Source organism: Equus caballus, chromosome 24 (assembly GCF_041296265.1).
Source record: "Equus caballus isolate H_3958 breed thoroughbred chromosome 24, TB-T2T, whole genome shotgun sequence".
Lineage (NCBI taxonomy): Eukaryota > Metazoa > Chordata > Mammalia > Perissodactyla > Equidae > Equus > Equus caballus.
Window position 1 is genome coordinate 56728777 of NC_091707.1, and position 21314 is coordinate 56750090.

Here is a 21314-nt window from a genome sequence, read left to right on the forward strand (position 1 = left end):
CGTTTGATTTATATCGCATTTGAATTAATTTTTATATTTCGGTGCATAATTTTAAGTATACTCTTTTTTTTTTTTTTTTGGAAGAAGATTAGCTCTGAGCTAACATCTGCGGCCAATCCTCCTCTTTTTGCTGAGGAAGACTGGCCCTGAGCTAACCTCCATGCCCATCTTCCTCTACTTTATGTTTGGGACGCCTACCACAGCATGGCTTGCTGAGTGGTGCCAGATCCGCACCCGGGATCCGACAACCCCAGGCTGCTGAAGCGGAATGTGCGCACTTAACTGCTGTGCCACTGGGCTGGCCCTAAGTATACTCTTTTAGGGGGACATTCCCTAAGCAAACTTTTTTTAAGTCTCAGGAGTTATATATGCTGATAGAGAGGTCATATAATACTTTGTTTAGATTTCAAATTTGATTTTTTTTCTCTAGCTACCAGTGTATTTTGTATTTTGAGCTATTTTTTACTTTGCTGATATCTTACTTGCCCTGATTTACTACGTTGTTCCCTTAGCCTAGAATTCTCTTTCCCTGCCTTTAGGGCCCAACCCAGGAGCTGCTTCTCTCAGGTGGCCTGGGGTCCCATCGGTGCTTCCTGCTCCTTTCTCTGCCTTCCACAGCTCTCTCCAACCTCTGCTGAGCTCGCCTTTAGCCTGCCTCATTGCACAGCGCTTACTCCTCTCCCTGCTGGCCGCTTTTCTCCCTGCTCTGAAGTCAGGACTTGCTTTTGTTGTGTATCATACTTTATATTACATTTTTCAAGACTCTTTCATATATATTTATTCTCTTATTTCATCCTCCAGACAATCCCATGAGGTTGATAGAATGGAGATTCTCATCTCTGTTTTAATTGAGGTGAGGCTGGGAGAGTGTGTCTGCATGGCAGACACCTTCATTCCTTTGTCCTGGGGCTCCCAGAATTATTTGTACCACTCAGATCCAGACTTCCAATACTGAGATTTTGAGTTTGCTCAAAGATGCCTGTAATTTTGAGGTTCTCTTTTCTACTCAGTTTTTATATTTGTTATTAAAAAAATCAAACATTAGAATATGTGCTATAGTGTCACAGGCCTCTTTGGAAGAAAGAAGTCTTCAGAACCTAGTGCAAGGGGTGGTCAGTAGAACTAGAGCTGTGGGCCCCAGGATGGCACGTAGGGCTGAAGTGGACGTTTAAGGGACATGCTCAACAAGAGTAGTGGTCTCTACTGTGATTTTCAAATACTTGTGGGAGTGGGTGGGTTTCCTTTATTTCAGCAGTAACAGCCTAGCGTATTGGATTGCACAGAACATTTCTCATGAAGAAAAGAATCCTGCCTTAAAAGGGAGAAGGGGGAGGTACATTGAAGAATCACTTTTAGCCCGAGTCAGAAGTCATTTGCTTTTTGACTTTGAGGTGTGTGGGTGTGTGTTTTCTCCCTGTCCCATTTGTGATCAAATAGACTTGGGTTCCAAATCTAGCCCTGCCACTTAGTAGGTAGGTATGATGACCTTGGCTGAGTTATTTAACTTCCCTAAACTTGTTTTCTCATCTGTAAAATGAAAGAAGTATTAGCTACTTTGAAGGATCGTTATAAGGATTAAAGATGATGTGTGTACTACACTTTGAGTCTGGGCTCGATAAATGAAAGTTACCTGAAAGCTAATGCAGAAGAGGGACTGACCCAGTAAGGGATTGCCTGCTTATGATTGGCTCTCACAGTGCTTCTCAAACCTGAGTGGGCATCAGGATCGCCTGGAAGACTTTGTAAACTACAGCTTGCTGGGCCTACCCCTGGAGTTTCCTGTTTTTGGTCTGAGGTGAGGCTTGAGAATTTGCATTTCTGAGTTTCCAGGTGATGCTGCTGCTGCCACTGCTGGTCTGGGGACCACATTTTGAGAACCACTGGGCTTCAGGTAACTCACCAATGAGCGTTTAGGTGCTGTAGATATGTTTGAAAGCTGAGCTTTTACGTAGTTAGTTACTCTGTTTGAAAATGCTTGGAATGCATTTTGCAAATACTGAATTTAGTGTCTCAAGAGTTTTTCCTCCTAAAGTCCAGGAGTCTGGTAAATATACTTGAAGAAGAATAATTTGTGAAAGTAACAGTTATAAACATTTTATGGATAGTCTAACAATATAAAATTGGCTAAGATATGTGAAAGTGCTTTTATAAAAATGCTGATAAATTGAAAAAAATATTTTAAATACCTTTGTTTTTAAGATTGAACATCATAATGGAGTATAAAATAGTCTAACTTAGATTTCTCATCTCAATATGCTGTTTACCGTATGTATTTTTCTCTTTCTCCTCCAGGCTGCTGACTTGAGTAAACCAATAGATAAAAGGATATACAAAGGAACACAGCCTACTTGTCATGACTTCAACCACCTAACAGCCACAGCAGAAAGTGTCTCTCTCCTAGTGGGCTTTTCCGCAGGCCAAGTCCAGCTTATAGACCCAATCAAAAAAGAAACTAGCAAACTATTTAATGAGGAAGTAAGTAGCACCCTGTCTTAGCTGTTAAGAATCCCTTTAAGAATTTATACGTTCTTACTAAGGGTAGCGGGCCTTAGTTTACACTTCGAACTAAGCCCATTTTTCATTCTCTCAGCTGTTCTACCTAGTAATACCCAAATTTAAATGTGGTGAATTAACTTGTTGACTTTTACGTGTTCTTCCTTGGGGTAACTGTTTTGTGCATTTTTTATGGATCATGCTCAGGTGTCTATAGCAGGTACTTGAAAAGTTTTTTATAATGGAAATAGGGACAAGACTCTAACTTGTTATTTATAATTTAAATAAGAAAATATAGAATTACAGACTTTGTTCACATCACCAGAAAATGTCATGTAAATCAAAGAACTTGATAATATTTCCTTAGGCTGCTTAAATTGTAATTAAAGCTTATATGTATCTATTTGACAGGCGTTTGGCTAAGTTCTCTTGCACTTGAAAATATTTGCTGTAAAATCACCTTTGACATAGTTAGAAATCCTGGCACTTAAAATTGGATCACATGACATGGCTTTTGCCAATATTGTAGTATGTACTGGGGTTTTCTAGTATCTTCAGTTTCATTCTGGAAGGAGTCTGAGATATCTGAGCTATCTGTTTAGGAATGTGTCAGAACTGTTAAACGTGGCAGATAGAAGTTGCCAAATAGATTGTATTTGTTAAAGCTATTCGGAATGGCTTTTCAGCCCCAAGTATTGCCATTACGTGTCTGATACTCTCCCTCCTCTGTTTCAGTATGACTTTCCAGCAAGTGGAAGAGATGAGGTAGGCTTGCTGAGTTAGAAGCCCTGGGTTCCAGTCTCTACTTGTGCCCTCAACCCTGATGTGCCAAGGGTCTGGTCACGTGGGATCCCTCTCAGGAAGGACAAGTGGTTTTGCATTGTTGCGTGGTTTGAACATCATTAACTTTGAACAGAAGTGCATTAGATTCTGGTTTTTAAGAAATAGTTTTATTTGGAGAACAATATTCAACTTGAAGAATTGCAGTTAAAATTCTGATTGCAGTTGTTATGGTATATGCTGTCCATGCATATCCAGTACCCACGCACGGCGCTCCTGTTTGATTTTTCCAGTGGATTTGGTGAAATCTTTTGGACCATGTCATCTGCTCTTCTAGTTTCATCTGTGTTGACTAGAAAATAAAAAACAACAATTTGTCCTTTGGATTGACAAACTGTAGAGGAAAAGTATTTAATCCCATTTTCTGTTTAAAAAAACTTAAGCAGAAAATTATGCTGTTTACCTAGATGTTTTATTACTGTCATCTGAGGAAGTGATTTCTAAGTAGCTGTATGATTTCTTTTTTTGTGAGGGAATGTGGGGGCACAAAACCAGCCTCTCTGCCCTGTTAATAGAAATTGTGAATTTGGAGTCATTGTTGGGTTTTGTTTGAGTGTAGGTAGGGGGCATGTCTTTGAGAGGGAAGGGATTGGAATCATGTAAAGGGCTGTTGGTAAACAAGATGGGGAAGCTGCTCTGGCTGAGGCTGGCACAGAATGCCACTTAGAGAACAAGAAGGCTTTGTGTGTGGTCACTGCGGGAGGGCGGGATTCAGAGACCACAGGTCCCTAGAGTGTCAGGGCCCTGAGAGCACCTCGGATACATCTGCCAGACCTATCCCTTACTCTGGATAAGTAGGAATTACAGGCTAGAAAGCAACTCCTCACTCTTCATGATTTAAGCATGAGTTATCTTAGACTCTTTTTACGTTCTATTTGAAAAATGGCTGTTCAGAACGCTAGGACTGTGTATGGTTTAATGCCAACTTGGCATTTCTAGCTTGTGGCTGAAATTGATTGCCCTTCACAGTAAGGAAATTCTTTGGCTGTATGGATGGCATTTTCGTCAGAGTTTGGTCAGGATGTCTAAGAGCAAGGCTCGTTAGAAGTTTGTTTCTCAGAGAGCGCCAGGAATGGTGGTTGAAACAATAGTCATGCCATGCTCTGCTTTGATATGAGATTTAGAGGTTTCAAGATGTTTTATATATTTCCTCTGCATGGGACAGTAAGCAGCTGTCCCATTTTACAGATGAGGAAACAGAGAAGGTAAGTGAATTGTCCAGATTAGGCAGCAAATTGATAATAGAGTTGAAGCTAGAAATTAATTCCACAAGCTCTTATTGATCATAGACTGTAAGCCCCACCATGTGTGGTTGCCGGATGGGTGGGCCCTTGTCTTCCCAGGAGCTCATCGTTTAGGAAGATGGGCAGAGAGGGTACTGGGGCATGTGTTATCACAGTGTTTTGAATAAAGTACCAAGGGATGTGTGTTAACTGTGTTAACTGTATTCTTCAGTGTGTATCAAATGTCACAAAATAAATAAAAACAGAAGTTCAGTTCAGTGGGGGTGAGTTGGAGAAGGCTTCCAAAAAGTAACATTTGATCTGGGTCTTGAAAGATGCATAGGAGTTGGAGGAGGGTGAGAAAGGCCTTCAAAGCTAGAGAAAACAACTTGGCATTTGGAGGAACATCAAGTAAGCAAGTGAGGCCAAATTATAGCGTGTGGGCCTCAGGGGGCAGGAGTAAAAGCAGACAGATAAATCGGAACCAGATATAAAAGCCCTTTCGTGACGTGCAAAGAAATTTAGATCTGACGTTGGAGGCTGTGGAGGAACCTTTGGGCTTTTAATCAAGGGAGTGACAGGATCAAATGTGTTTTTCTAGACCTCTTGTCAGCACTTGTGGAAGGTGGATTGGAATGAAGAGAGAATGAAGGTAGCAAGACCAGTGAGAAGGCTCTGGTAACTGTCCAGGTGAGAGCTGAGGGCTTAAACTAGAGTTGTGGCCATTTTTCCATTCATTTGACAGACGTTGATTACCTACCACGTGCCTGGCACTGGGTCTGCGGTGGCAGATAGCACTTGCCCTGCTGTTACTCCTCTCATTCAAAGGGGAGAGAGGTGTAAACAGTAGCACCCCCCACACACACTTATGGTGTAAGAGGAGACAGCAGGCCTCAGAGAGAGAGAGAGAGAAACACAGAGGTTAAAGGAGGAGGTGGAGAATGTCTCTCAGAGGAAGTGGTGTGCTTTAAGCTGAGCCTTGCATGAGAAGGAGGCTGACCAGGGAAGGAACTGGAGACAGAGCGTTCCTGCAGAAGGGAGAGTGGGTGAAGACCCCAGGGTAGGAAAAAACTTGGGACCAAGAGAGCTGAGAGAGGACGGTGTACCTGGGGAGGGTGGTGTGAAGTGAGGGCATGCAGTTGGAGGGCTGTGCCACTCAGGGTCTGGCCATGGTTTGCTTCTTTGCCTGAGATATGGGATCCCATAGAAGGGAGCAAGAGCGTGGGGTGGTCAGATTGGTGTTTTTGAAAATTACCTGACTGCTTCTTGGAGACTGAATTGCAAAGAAGTATGAATAAATCTTGGGTTTCTGGCTGTCATTTACTATACTAAGCCTGGTAAGGAGCAGGTGTTGGGAAATGGAGGGAAAGATCAGAGTTCTATTCTGTACTTGTTAAGCGTGAGGGGCCAGGTATGTGGTTGGATACAGGATCTGGAGCTCAAAACTAGAGGTAAAAATTTGGGAGTTGTCTGCATATAAATAGTAATCACATCCCTGAGATTACATGATAGGTCTGTGGAGAAAGTTTAAGAGCGAAGAAGAGTGCCTAGGACTAAGCCCTGATTGTACTCCGAGATTCTGGCCGTCTTGTCGCATTGCCTCCAAAGGAGCCCTTACAGTAGTCGGTTTATTGCTGTGAAGTTTGTAGACTCACAGCCCAATGGCTGAGAGCCGACCCCTGAGCCCAAACACCGAGCGTTCAGACTCAGCTCTGTCACTTATTGCTTATGGGATGTGGGTCTGCGACTTCCCTCCTCGTCAGCTGGGAAATGGGTGAGAACAAGACCCACCTGAAAGTCTTCTGAGGATGAGATGTTTAGCAAAGGCCTGGAGAGTGAGCCCTGGTGAATGCTCAGTCAAGTTGCAGGGAGCGGGGAAACCCAGAGGGTTCTTCACTGGGGATTGGAAGGAAAGGGTTCTTGGGAGGTGAGATACTAGCAGTTTTGAAGGAAAAACAGCAATATTTGTCCAGGACAAGAGAGTGAGAGCAGGCCAACTCAGGCAGGGGATCAACCTGTGTGAGGCCGAGGGTATGGCTGCTTATCATAGCTGTGATGCTCACCTGCCCCCCTGTGATGCTCACCTGCCACCGTTCCATGCCGTCGTATGTGCACACACCCCAGCCCCAGTATCTATTTCTGTGACCTTTGCCTCCTTTCTAGAGATGCCTGGTACGTGAAAATAGAGTAAAATGTTTGGATGGATGGGTATACAGATAGAATGGAATTATAAATTCCAGAAATCCACCTGAGATTTAAAGATAGAGGAAAATTGCTATCTAGGAATCGAGTATATCTTAAAAGGTGATTTTTTCCTATTAATTAAAAAGAAAAAAGTTTAAAATGCTTGTTTGTAGGAAAATTGGGACATAGAGAAGTACAAAGAAGATGGCAAAATATCACCCATAAATCCCAGTGCTCACTGTTAACTTTACTTGTAATTTTTAATTTTTAAATGAGGCAAGGTTATCAGATTCACACCTTCCATTAGAGATGCCGGCAACCTTCACCTCCCAGTTTGGCCCTAATCTGTTGAGTTCACTTAGCAGAGGCGAGCCCTGCTCCCCGGGCCATCCCAGTCGGAGACCCTGGCTGCTGTACCTGTGCCAGCCCAGGAGGAAGGAAAATACCTCGTCCTTTCTAGCCCCCCTTGGGAGTGATATCGTCAGATTCCCCCATGTCTCTGCTTTCTCTAGTCTTGTAGAATAGATTTTAACTTTCTGTTTGTGGCATTCTGTATATATTATGCCGTTGAAAGTGTCTAACAGGCCTCTGTTGAGAGTATTTTGGCACATCCAGTAATCTGTGGACCATGGAACCTACCTCCATAATAAGAGCTACTTGGAAAGGGGAGTCGCCCCTGTCAGCAGTCAGCCTGTGGGAAGCCCCCTGAAGGGATGCGGAGTTCCATTCTTATTACTAGTGGTTATGATGCACTGGGGAGGAGGAACTGCAAAGGGATCTACATGTCTGTATGATGATGAACTCAGCCTTGTTCATGTCTTTGTAAAAATTTAGGTCTATTTACAACTGTGGGTTGTATCCACAGAACAGGGTTTTCAAGTATGTTTTGATTATTGGGTAAGATGTAAAATCTAAAAAGAACTTGTCATCTTGGCTTCTCTCATTGACATGTTCTTGACTTTCTCCTCTCTCACAGAGTTGGAGGCCAGGGCTAGCACGCTGGGTAGGTCTAGTCTCCTTTTGGTCTTTAGATCAAGTCTGACTGCAGGTCACATCAGAGGAATGGGCCTGGCTCTTGGACCCTGTTGCTAGCCCAAGGCTTTGTCTTCTCTTTCATCCCACCAGCTGCAGGCTCCTCCTGTGCCCACTGCCCCCAGGAGTGGGGACTGAGAGTGAGGTCCAACTTCGCAATGTTCTGTCTAGTTCTTTAACAAAAGAGTGGTTCTGTGCATTTTGTTAGTTTTGTTTTCTCATTGTTGCTTTTTTTAATCAAAGGAAGGAAATGAGCACATAATCTACTCCTTAAAGTTTTAACATTGATAAAAATGACATCTGATCCTCTTTTACGTGGCTTTGAAATACCCTTTCCTAATACCTCCTGAGGGAAGCAGCTCTCTTTAATGCGTTTATATAATCAAAGCCCTTAGTTGCCGTTTTTGCCTGTGGCTACATTATGGTTTTTCCAGCAGCTGCTGTGGTTTTTGAATTGTTTGGTTTAGCATTTTTGTTATAAATTAATATCTGTATTGTTAAATGCGTATCCTCTCCCCCCAAAATAATTTTTTCCTGCTTGTCATGTTGATAGCAGTGAAAAAAAGAAAATTAAAAAAAACTAAGTGCTTTCGAAAGCTTCATTTTAGCAATGACGCTTTAATGTGGTTACGGATTTATTTTATTCTTGCTTCCTTTTAACTGGTTTAGTATAGTTAGAAAACCTTGTCTGTTAATGTCATTAATGATGGTAGTTTTGGTGTGTGTTTGATTTTCCCTGAATTAGTATCGCAAATGGGACAGTTTCTTGGGCATTCGGAATGGGGAATGTGGGAGGCCACGGTTGAATACTGCGGAGAGGCATGGGTGTGGGATCCCACTTGTAGGGTGGCTGTCTTGACATACAGAAGTGATATATCGAAATCCAGATGTTGTTTTTGGTTTTTACGAAAGTGATAAAAATAGGGCTTGGAGCGTTTTGACTCTCTTTAGGGAAAAGCTCAGTGGCTGTGCCAGCTGACCTGATAGGGTCTGTCTTAGCTGCTGAATCTCACCCGCGGCTTCGCTGCCCTCTCTCCCCCTCCCTCCCTGAGCACCTGTCCTGCTCTCCTCGCTCTGGAGGTTTGCTGGTAGTGGGATTCACACTCTGTTCAACTCCTGCCCACCAGAGCGTCCTCACCTCTGCCTATTGGTGTTTCCCCTCAGCTTCTCCTCTCCAGCCCTGGAGCAGGGGCTTTCTTCTCCTTGGTCTCTCTGCATGCCTCTCCCTGATCCCCCAAACTTGCTTCCCTGTGTCTTCCCAAGGAAGCCCCCCTGCGCCCGCTCCACCTGCCCTGCGCCCTGCTGGAAGCCACACTCCTTCCAAGCCGCATTTCCTGGTCTGTAGGACGTTGCTGACCTCAAAGACCCAGTCGCATGATGGAGGGAAATTATGAGGCCAAGAGCAGAGCTCCTGGCCTGTTGTGATCACTCACTCAGCATCAGTTCCTCCCTTTCCTCATGGGATTTCTTGATCCTTCTCTCTGCTTTTCCTTCTGCTTTCCTGATTTTTGTCTTGCTCCCTAATAAGTAGGCTTTTTCCAGAGTTTCACACTCTCCTCCTCTTCCTTGCTGTACCTTTGTCCTTGGAGATCTTAGGATGTCGCAGATCTGCCTCTCACTGTTCACAGCTGACTTCCTTATCTTCTCTGGTCATTTCCATTAGCCGCCTGCTAGGTGAGGATGCTTGGATTTCTCCCCAGCACAGTCACCCCCTACTCTTTTCTATCACCGCTTTCCCCATCACTCAGGCTCAAAACCTAAGAGTCTTCACACACCCCCTTCAGCACCCCTCCTACTCCACCCAGCCCAATCCGTTGTTAAGCAGTCCATCCTGCCATGTGCCGCTGGTCAAGATTAAGACATTTTTGTCCACAGACAACTGCCATAGCCTCCTAACTGCTTCCTCCCCACCTCAACCCCATCTTTTATTCTGTACCTACTGCCGGGGGATTTCACAGTATTCTGTCACTTCCCTTTTCAGAAACCTTCGGTGCCCCCACTGTCTGCAGCAGCACTGCCAGTAGAAATATAGTGTGAGCTACATAGGCAATTTTAAATTTTCTATAGCAATAGCCACATTAAATAAGCAAAAAATAGGTGAAATTAAGATATTTTATGTAATATATCCAAAATATTGTTTCAACATATAATCAGTTTAAAAATTATGAATGAGATAGTTTCCATGATTTTTCAAGTCTTCGGAATCCAGTGTGGGGGCCAGCCCCATGGCCGAGTGGTTAAGTTCACACACTTCGCTTCAGTGTCCCGGGCTTTTGCCAGTTCAGATCCTGGGCGTGGACATGGCACTGCTCATCAAGCCACTCTGAAGCAGTGTCCCACATAGCAGAGCCAGAAGGACCTACAACTGGAATATACAACTATGTACTGGGGGGCTTTGGGGAGAAGAAGAAAAAAAAAAGATGATTGGCAACAGATGTTAGGTCAGGTGCCAGTCTTTAAGGAAAAAAAAATCCAGTGTGTATTTTACGCCCAGAGCACATCTCACTTCAGACCAGTCACAGTTCAAGGGGGCTATATGGGATTGGGCAGTGCCCGGCTTCAGGGTCCCAGTCCCATTAACCTGGGACTTCAGGGCTCTTAACCTGAGACTTCAGGGCTCTGAGTCCCAGCTCACGATTCCAGACCTAATTCCCTGCCGCTACTCAGGTGCTGCGCACGTCCCCAGATCTGCCCTGACTCTTCTATCCTGAGCCCTGGTTTGGCTGCCTCCCCGCCCCCAGCATAGGTCCCTTTATGCCCCTGCCTCTCTCTCAACTTCCCTGCCCCAGCTCTGCCCAGGAGCTCCTCACAGCAACGAGGGTTTTACCAAGGGGGTTTTTTCAACATACTCAGCCAGATCAAGGCCCCATTGATGTTAGAGTTGAGCCCAACAGGGAAATCCCATTACTTAACATTGAGCACTGAGTAAGACTGTGTACTGTTTTTACTAGACATTTTCTGGAACAAAAATGTGCCCTTATGGTGCGTAATCTAGGCTGCATTCTTTGTTTTTATTGACTACAATGTTGCAGGTATTTGATTTAATTTGAAAGACAGGAGTAAAATGCTTTCTGTCCTCTTCCTTATTGGTAGACCCGAACCAGCTAATAACCTAGAGAAATTTAAATTCAATGATACTCTCCTTACTACGCCTCGAGTGTGCCTCCCACCCTGGCCTTGAGGTCTGAGGTTGGCTGATGCCATTCCTGGGAGCCTGTGTGAGTGGCCCTGGGCCTCATTGACGTCATTTGTCGGTGGCCCAGAAGACGGCAGGCTGGCTTTGGGGTCCCATGGGCCTCCGTGGGCATTTCATCTTGCCCCATCTGTTCCATGAGCGCTAGCCCCCTGATGTTTCTCTGGGTTGTCTAAGGCTTGCTTTGCTCCTGCCTCAGTGTCCTTGCTTGTTCCCTCTGCAAGGACGCTCTCCCCACATCCTCTTGGCCTGCTGTCTGCTGCCCTTTCAGTCTTTGCTCAGCTAGCTCTTGCTGCCTGAGAAGGAGGCCTTTCCAGGCCCTCCTATTTGAGATTGAAATGGCCATGTTGCCCTCCCTTGCAGCACTTGGTCTTCTCTCCCTGGTTTGTTTTTCTCCAGAGGATTCATTACCATCAGATCTTCTAAATTTCACTATCTTCTCATCCTGCTTGAATGTAAATTCCCTACAAGAAGGGATGTCTGTCTGTTTTAATCAGTGCTATCTATGTCAGTGCCTAGCATGTGGTGTGCATTCAATAAAGAATGAGTGGAGAGTGAGTGAGTGAATGGGAGTTCAGGCAAGTTTCTTGACCTCTCTGAGCCTCTGTTTCCTAGTGCGTAATGTGGCAATAATACTTCCCTTCCTATGGGGACTTGGGCACTCTTAGGTTGCTGATGGGAATATAAAGTGCTGTCTCCTTCATGAGAGGTAATATGGCAATATCTATCAAGATTATAAATGTGTATACTTCTGACCCAGCTATTCCACTGGGAACCCATCCTGCGAGTGTATTCAGACATGTGAAAACTGCTACATGTGCTGCAGGGTTATTCATAGCTATAGAAATGTCCATCTCTGGGGCACTTTTAAAATAAACTACAGTGTATCCATATAATTAAATACTCTGCAGCTTTTGAACAGAGTGAGGAATTTGTCTTTGTACCAATACAGACAGATGTACAAGATGTGTTACCAAATGAGAGAGCAGAGGTGCAAACAATGCCTGGTGTGCTCTTTGGTATGAAGACAGGAGGGTGGATCGATTTATATCCGTATTTGCCTTGTCCATGCACGAAGACACCCTGGGGAGATAAATGGGAGGCTAATAATAGGGCTCTGTGGATCTCAAGGGATCTGGGATGGAGGAAAGGGCTATGAGTGGGCCTCTCGACTTTTATATGAGATACGAATGTATTACCTATTCAAAGAAGTAAAGCCTTACCTTGCAGGGTTATTTTGAGGATTAGAGTGTGTGTGCAGACCGTCTTGCCCAGTGTCTGGCACACAGAGGAGATCCTCAGATTGGAAGTTAGTACTGCTGTCCTCATGTGCCTGCCACACACCCCAGACCCAGCTGAGGCCCAGGTGCCCCCAGGTGCAGCGTATATTTTCCTTGCACGTGAGCACGGGACCTGGTGGGGAAACTGATGGTGCAGAACAAGTGAGAGAGCCTTTCCACATTCGAGTTGGATCCCTGGTCCTTTTATTCTTTCAGTTTGCAGTTACTTAAACTGGTGTGCCCAATTCACAGGTGCTGGAGTGTGACTGTGGTGTCTGCTTAGGTGCCTGGAAGGGGCACAGAGGATGGGTTGGGGTTTTTGTCCGTAAGTTACATCCACGTGTCTACCTATAGTAGTCTCAGTGCACCTTTTTAGGAATGGTCTTTAAGTGTGTTTTGTCATCCCAGTAACATTTATTTTAATAATGGTGCTATAATTATTTGTCTTCATACCTTACAGTTGCAGAGCAATACTATTTTTATTTGACAGTATTAAAATTTTGAGTTCTAATGGAATTATTTTTGTTGTATCTTTTTAAGCCAAAAATAAAATTTCTCCTAACAGTAGTGCTGGAAGTTTTTATGTCTGTCCTTAAAGTTTTCCACGTGTGATAGAATAACAGTGGAGTGACCTTGGAGGAACTGAGCTTGGTTTGGTTGTGGTGAGGTGTGAGGTGCAGGAGTGGAGAGTCCAGTGCCAGGAGAAGTGCAGACCCTGGCTGCTGGCCTCAGTTAGCTTTTGCAGCCGCCTGACAAGGCCACCAATGGTGGGTGAGCCAGGGCGACTCCTAGACATTGGGCCAGCAGGCCAGTCGCGTAGGTGGGATCGGGAATGCGGGAACAGCCTGGGCCCAGTGGGTGCAGCAAGGTCTGATGGTTGGGGGTGGGCCCCCAAAAACAGAAGTCCTGATCTGGCCTTGCAAGTTATCTGTGTAACCTCTTGCAGAAGAAATGGTTGAAGGTCTGATGGAAACCCTGCCTGAGTAGCACTGGGCTCTTAGGTTGTTGGCGTTGGCATAGATCAGGTCCCTTTCAAAGGTAGGTCACCAGCCAGGAAGAGAAAGAGTCAGGGAAAGAAACCATTGGCTGTGTCCCCAAAGCCAGCTTGCCGCATCTCTGTTAATTTAAGAGGGCTAGCTATGCCATCCTGTGGCTGTGAAATTGTGGAGCAATGAGCAGTGACACCTGCTGCTGAGTAACCTTTGCCCAGCCCATCGTCTGGAGCCCTGGGCCCTGCATGCTGTGCAGGATGAGGCTTCCTCTCTCCTCCCCAATTGAAGTCATTTGTTAGCCACCTGCCTTCTGGGGTCTTAATTTTCTGCAACAGCTTGCATGGTTCATTAATCTCTTCTTTGAAAAACCAAGTTTTCTCATTTTCTGTGAAGACGCACTGTGCACAGCGGAGACTCAGCAGCGCAAAGCTGACTAGGCAGAAGGCAGCCTGGTTCTCGGCGAGGTCCTCATCAGTGTGCCCCGTGCCCCTCTGAGGCTCTCGTCAGGGAGTCCCAGCCAGTTAAGTGAGGTGTTAGTCTGCCGGGCTCCTGAGGCACCCGCTTACTCAGGGGATGCTAGCGGGGGCTGTTGGGCAGTAGAAGTTTCTAAGAAGAACTTGGGAGTCTTGGGAACTTCTGGATGGTTTCTGGTGATGTGATTTTAGGAGCAGGCAGCTGGGAGAGGGGCACCCTTGTGGAAGCCACTGCGCCAGTGAGCCCGCGGCGAAGTCTGCAAGCAGGGAAGCGTGCTTGTTGTGCTTTTGGGTGGTTTTATTTGGGCCTTTGGTTCTTTTCATTTTAACGGCAAGACTCCTAATCTGTGCCTGTTAAAGAAACAGTTGGTCAGTGAACCAAAAATTAGCATGGAGTAAAGTGACGGTGATTAGGCACATGCTCCCAAGTTAATCATCTGTTTATTTCTTTAAACACCACATTGTTCCAAAGAAGATTTGGAAGAATTGCTTCTAAAGATACACACAGGACAGCGAATGTGAGTGAGGAAGTTTCAGTGAATCCAGGGCTGAGGTAGAGCCGGGGAAGTACGCGACGACGTCCTGTGTGCTGCGGCCAGTGGCTGCACGTTGAGTCCTGACCTTGGAGCAGCCAAAGCAGAGGGGCAGGTGTAGTTGGCACGTGACTTACAGTGACGATGAAATGCAGATAATCTGGGAGGCGTAGTGCTCCTGGCTGTGAGGACTGCGAGATTTTCCTGGGGTGCTCACAGAGAGGGTTCTGTGGGGAGGGCAGTGAATCACAGATTCAGACACTCCTAGCGTGAGAAATGAAGGTGCCCAAGGGCTGCCGCTCTCACCTCTGTGTCCCAGTGCCTGGCACAGTGTCAGGCACACAGTGAGCTCTCAGCAGTGTCTGTTGAATGACTGATTCCCTCAGTGAAAGCCAGTGGCCTGACACCCAGATGCCATTCTAGAAAGTAATTCTACAAGGGGCCAGAATGCTCTTCACTGGCTTGTCTGACCACGGGCTAGGACGTGGAGTGCCTGGACGGACTCTTCCCTTCTCACCGAGAAGCAGACAAGTTTTCTTACTGGAAACGTAGACCTTTAAAACTTCTCCATTGTGATAACTTGTTCTCCTTTGTCTTCACAGAGACTAATAGACAAGTCACGAGTAACCTGTGTCAAATGGGTCCCCGGTTCGGAAAGCCTTTTTCTAGTAGCCCATTCAAGTGGGAACATGTACTTGTATAATGTGGAGCACACTTGTGGCACCACAGCCCCCCACTACCAGCTTCTGAAGCAGGGAGAGAGCTTTGCCGTGCACACTTGCAAGAGCAAATCCACGAGGAACCCTCTCCTTAAGTGGACGGTGGGCGAGGGGGCCCTCAACGAGTTTGCTTTCTCCCCAGATGGCAAGTTCTTGGCGTGCGTGAGCCAGGACGGGTTTCTGCGGGTGTTCAACTTTGACTCGGTGGAGCTGCATGGCACGATGAAAAGCTACTTTGGAGGCTTGCTGTGTGTGTGCTGGAGCCCGGACGGCAAGTACATTGTGACAGGTGGAGAGGACGACCTGGTAACAGTCTGGTCCTTTGCAGACTGCCGAGTGATAGCTAGAGGCCATGGGCACAAATCCTGGGTCAGTGTTGTGGCGTTTGACCCCTATACCACTAGTGTAGAAGAGAGCGACCCTGTGGAGTTCAGCGGCAGTGACGAGGACTTCCAGGACCTTCTTCACTTTGGCAGAGATCGAGCGAACAGTACACAGTCCAGGCTGTCCAAACGGAACTCTACAGAGAGCCGCCCTGTCAGTGTTACATATCGGTTTGGCTCGGTGGGTCAGGACACGCAGCTCTGCTTATGGGACCTTACAGAAGACATCCTCTTCCCTCACCAACCCCTCTCGAGAGCAAGGACACACACAAATGTCATGAACGCCACGAGTCCTCCGGCCGGAAGCACTGGGAACAGTGTCACAACGCCCGGCAACTCTGCGCCCCCTCCTCTGCCACGGTCCAACAGTCTCCCACATTCCGCCGTCTCAAATGCCGGCAGCAAAAGCAGCGTCGCGGATGGGGCCATTGCTTCTGGGGTCAGCAAATTCGCAACACTCTCACTACATGACCGGAAGGACAGGCACCATGAGAAAGACCACAAGCGAAACCATAGCATGGGACACATTTCTAGCAAGAGCAGTGACAAACTGAACCTAGTTACTAAAACCAAAACGGACCCAGCTAAAACTTTGGGGACACCCCTGTGTCCTCGAATGGAAGACGTCCCCTTGTTAGAACCGCTCATCTGTAAAAAGATAGCACATGAACGGCTGACTGTGTTAATTTTTCTTGAAGACTGTATAGTCACTGCTTGTCAGGAGGGATTTGTTTGCACATGGGGAAGGCCTGGTAAAGTGGTAAGTTTTAACCCTTAATGCTGCACCAGATCTAGAACTTGAATAGGTAGAGATTTTTTTTCTTGCGGGAGGGGTGGGGTGTACAATGAATGTGAATGACACTTCTTATTCTTAATGTAAATTGAAATGCATCAGAGCCATAATTTTGGATACTGCATGCCATGTAATTCTGAATCATTTGATAATTCACCTTAGAACGTTTAAAAAAATATAATCAAACTAATTGCCAGCCAAGTCAGTCACCCTCCTGGGAGTATATAGAGTCCCAAGGTTAGTGTTCCTGTATTAGACTATTTCGATTTTAGGAAAATCATGACAGTGGGGAAACAATGACTTTAAAATGCTAAAATTAAAATTTCTGCTTTAACTGGAATATTTTTGCTTAACTACTCAATTAGAATATTGTACACCTGATCTGAGTGTGTGTTCAGTATGGACAGCCATTAATTGTCATTTATAGTCCAATTTTTTATCTTAATCATAAAATGTTTAGGAATCTATGAAATTTAACTTTAGGAACAAAGCATTCAGCAGGGTTGATTGATATTATTTTTACATTGTTCTGGCAATCCACAGAAAGAGAAGAGCCTTAATTTTTAAAACCCATTTTAGTCATTTTATGACAATTAAAATTGTTTAATAAACATCTTTTTTCAAAGAAGCAGTTTGTAGCACTTTGATTGAGATTCTCTGCACTAAATGAACTATTTGTGTTACTCAGAGCCTGGACAGTTAACGTGAACTGCGGGCTGAGGACGCCAACAGCAGTTGTCAGAAGTGCCTCTTGCCACATAAGCCAAGATCTTTTATGTCCGATGCGCTTTGCTTATGTTTTTTTCCAACAAGGGAAAGGAGGTTTGGTTTTCTTTTGTTTTTTGTTTCTTGGGTTTTTTGGTCATAAAAGCACATGACTGTAGGCCCTGGGTGGACTCCTCTGCTTTGTTTTGTAAGGATTGATGGACTCCTCAGGGTTCAGAGTGCCTCCTGACCTTCTCTTGTTTGGGTTTTGATTTCCCGCCCAGAAGGGGAGCACAGGTGCAGGTGGCCCCCTTTCTCACCGTTGGGTCACAGTCATGATTCCGGGATCATTCTTGGGCCAGGGATGCTGGCCTAGCCCTTGGGCTCTGTCCTCAGTGGCTCCCACTCAGAGCACCTCAGCCTGGGGCTCTGGTGGCCTGTGGCTGCCCAGGAGAGGTGCTGTGGGAACTCCCTCTGCGCGGGGACACCGGCTGCTGCCGTGGAAAACTGTGGTGTTTGATTCTGATTCCTCATGATCCTTACCAGCTGTGGGAGAAGTTTCAAATTCCAGTTTTCACAATGCATGAGATGGTTCCTTGAGCTGTACATTTTATGTCAAGATAATGATTATCTTATTTGTTAACTTATTTTGGTCATTTAGATTTGTTTTTCTGTTTTGCACACCTTTGTAATTAAATATAGACGTACTTATCATTTACACTGGTTTGAGTAGTGAATGTGATTCAGCAAAGTGAAGACCTGGAGCCTTTCACTTCTCTGCAGGGTAAGATTGGTTGATGGAGCACCAGCTCTGGGTGCTCTTAATGCAGCCCTCCTAGGAAGGCCAGGCCACATCCCAGGCCTGCTTCGCGCTTCTGCACGTGTCATGGCTGGATCCCTTCACTCCGTACCCACCGTGCTCCGTAATGCGAGCAGTTTCTGTTAGCTGTGATAGCAGTGGCAGTGTTCTACAATGTGAGAACCAGGCGGCCTTCCAGGTGCACCTCCCACCCCCCTACCCCGGCATTGTGGTCCATGGGAATGTTAATGTCCTGTTTACCTTTAAGATATGATCCTTTGTTCCTAAATGTTAACTGATCTAAGGTAGCCAACACAGCCATCCTTGTGGACTGTTTCAAGTTTGGAGGCTAAATTGGGCTGTCAGATGGAGAGATTAGTAACCAACACTCCATGTGCATTTTGATGTCCCTGCATAGTTTTAGCAATTCCGTTTCAAATGCTTCTGAGGCAGTGAGTATGCAGTTTCAAAATTCAGGATTTTGTGTTTGGCTTAAGCCAAGAGTGGCTAATTCCAGGTAAGTAACCTTTGTGGGGAAGCTTACCTGACCTTTCAGTTCTGAGTGCATTGCTCATTGCATTGCCGTGGACTCGCTCCTGTGGGGCTGGCACTTGAGCAACTGGGCGCTTCCTGGTTCCTTCCACCCTTTAGCATCCTCAGCTGCGCTGGCTGTGATAAAGGAGGGATTGCTCTGGTGCACTCACAGGGTGACTTACCTAGAAGGCAGCCTGTTGATGGGAAGGTGGGGGTGGAGAGGCAGAAGGAGGATATTAATTGTTTCCTTAAAAAGCAAGTTCTGGAATGTGCTAATAGAAGCCTGTGGTGTCTCTCCTCTACCACCCCTACCCCCGCCCCCACCTCCCATTTTAAAAACCATAGTCATGTCACAGTTTAGGATTTGGGGCTTGGTCACCATCTTGTTCTTCCAGTATCTACTGGTGAGTGTATCCTTAATGTCTGTCTAGTACCCTGTCTGAGGTCCCCTTGCTGGGGGTCAGGTGCTGGGGAGGGGCAGCATGGCCTGGCCCCTGGCTCGGCCCAGGCTGCTCCCGTCCGCTGTGCCCTCTGACGCCTGCCCCCTTTCTTTGACAGCCAGCAGAGCACTTCTCCTGCAGTCAGGAGGACAGAATGCAAGGTGTTCTCCAAGACCAGGACTAAAGTTGCCGGCAGCTTGAGAAGAGGGCACTGGAGAGGGGCGGGCGGGCTCTTCGCCTCCTCCCGCCGATTGGCTTCTGACCAGTGGCTCCTGCAGACCTGGGATGGGGGGGAGGTGGGGAGCCTCAGGGGGCCCTGAATTCAGCTGTGTGAGGCACGGTGCCACCGAGGGACATCAGGGGAGCGTTTTTATAGTTTTCTCACCAAACTTTGAGCTTCCTCATTGAAATTTTTTGAAGTTTTTCAGCTTAAACATTATCCTGAGCAAGAATATCTTTTCTAACCTAACTTCTGGAATAAAACAGCTGTTGGCAGGAGGAGGCAGTTACTACTCGGTCAGCACAACTTTTCTGTCATGCACTGAAGTGCATTGATGAAAAGCACAGACAGAAATAAAGTACAAACGTGGTGGCACTCAAGTCCCACTCCCTCCCAGCGAGAGCACCTTGGCCTGTGGCCTGCGTGCAGCGACGGACGCCCTCAGAAGGCACAGCCAAGCACTGACGGTCCTCTCTGCCTGCCCTGCTCTGGCTTGCCTCTCTTAAACCTTCCGGGAAGTCCGGAAGCCGGGATTGTGCTGTGACTTTGGTGAGCAGCTTCTCGGCGCGCTGCCCCGCTCCAGTCCTACTCTGAGCCCTCCTCTTACTTGGGCAGGGGAATTAACAGTCCCCCAGAGGGCTGGAGAAGAAGCCTTTGGAAAACCTTGCCTTTGCAAAAGCAAATGTGTAAGAGGGAGTAGGCAGACTCTTTAAAAATAACCAGTAACTTTGGGTTCTAAATTTACTTAAACAGTGGTAAAGAATCTTAATTTTGGTTTTTGTGCTGATTGAACCTTCCAGCATTTTTGAAGTGTTCTCTGAGCCATTGGCTTGGGACTAGGGATAAATGCCTTATGATAGAGAAATGGAGGAGTGGAGGATAAACAGAAATAAGCTATAACAAAAATTATTGTCTCAGACATTCAGAAACTATGAAGAACAAAATGTGGTGAAACTTTACCAGTTTTTATGGGTGTGTACACATGTCCCAGGTGGGACTCAATATTCTGCTCCACTGTTTGCCTTAACACCCACATCCTGGCTGGCCGATAGCCAGGCAGCCACTTCTCGATTCCTCCACTTCCTGTGGTGCATCTTGAATTTTTAAGATATGGTCAAGTATTGAATTTGTGCTGACGTTGGTGAAGCTGTTTTACCTGATGTCTGCACCTGTGTACAAGGTTCTCGCCACCTCTTGCCCGGGAGGGAGATGTTTGATTTCTTTGTTGAGGAAGCTCAAAGTGTGAGGGGGAAAAGCCAGAGGGGCGGCGGCGGTGGGGCAGGGGGGCTGAAGGGGGAATCCTTGGGAAACCCGAACGCCACGTTTGGTGTGTCTGCCCGTCTGAGGAAGAACTAGAAGCGGAGTCCGACTGTGGCTTTTGCAGGGCAGATGCGCAGAGCGCAGCATCCCATCTGGTGCGTGAGGGCCTGGCGCAGGGCACCCGCCGCCCGCGTGGGTGCGCGAGGAGAAGCGTCTGGCCTCTGATCGACTGTCCCGTTGTCCGTTGTTCTGGGCGTGTCCACTGATGGCTTTCCTTCTGCAGCTGGGAGCCTCTGCATGCGTTGTAGGCCTGAAAAGGAACCCGGAGATGCTCCCGTCCTGGGAGCACGGCGGGGAGCAATCGGCAAGACCCTCTCCTTGTCCGGAGCCTGCCCGTCACATGGGGCTGCTCGGGACTGTCCTCTGTTCAGGTCACCGGGGGCTCAGCTCCACGACCCCAGTGATGGCCAACAGGAGCAGACAGCAGTCTGGGGAAAGTGAAGCCCAGGGCTCACAGTGGAAAAGCACTTGTATTGAGCTGTTACCCTTGAAACCCAAAGCGCAAGTTCAAAGCTGTATGAAATGCCCCTCCAGGGGAGGGAACTGTCCCACTGGTGGTCACTCTTTATTCATTGCTGCATCTGTTACATGAACTTCGTGTCATAGTTAAATTGCTGTCTCAAAAGTATAACAAAAATTTTCTGCGTTTTTAATTTCTGTATTCCTAAGTTTATTAAAGGTTGCTATATTAGGTGACACTGTATAAAATTGTATGAATATTTACCTTTAGTGAAAATCAAAAGTAAAATTCATATGTATTTCCTTTTTTACATTTTCAGCTAATTTCTTGATAACTTGAATAAATTTCAAAAGAGCCTTCCTAACATGAAATGTTGGTAAATTAAGTTCTTAACTGTTGCAATAATTATGGGAGCTTTAATAGCAGGATTGTTACTTTATAATTTTAAGAAAATCATATTTCTGTTTCACTGCCTTGGTTTTTAGTTGTTCCCTCGTCACTGTCACAGCCAGAGACTTACTACACACCTGATATTGAAGTACTTTGGGGCTGTCCTCTGTATACTGACATTAAATAAACATGTGTGAATGAATTGTAAATGTAGATAATTTTCAATCTCAGCTTTAAAAAATCTCAGTGAACTAAAAAAGAAAAGCTTTTAAATGCTGTACAATTAAGGGCCTCGTTATTGTTTATAG

At 46.2% G+C, this 21314-nt stretch overlaps 1 protein-coding gene across 1 annotated transcript in view; it reads left to right on the forward strand.

The window, feature by feature from the left end:
* WDR20 (WD repeat domain 20) overlaps positions 1–21215 on the forward strand; it is a 55742-nt gene extending 34527 nt beyond the window's left edge. The window contains 5 exon segments of the mRNA XM_023628418.2: positions 2293–2475; positions 5158–5197; positions 5200–5246; positions 14846–16105; positions 18735–21215. Coding sequence (XP_023484186.1) covers positions 2293–2475; positions 5158–5197; positions 5200–5246; positions 14846–16105; positions 18735–18800 — 1596 coding nt within the window. The 3' untranslated portion in view covers positions 18801–21215.
* The last annotated feature ends 99 nt before the right edge of the window (positions 21216–21314 follow it).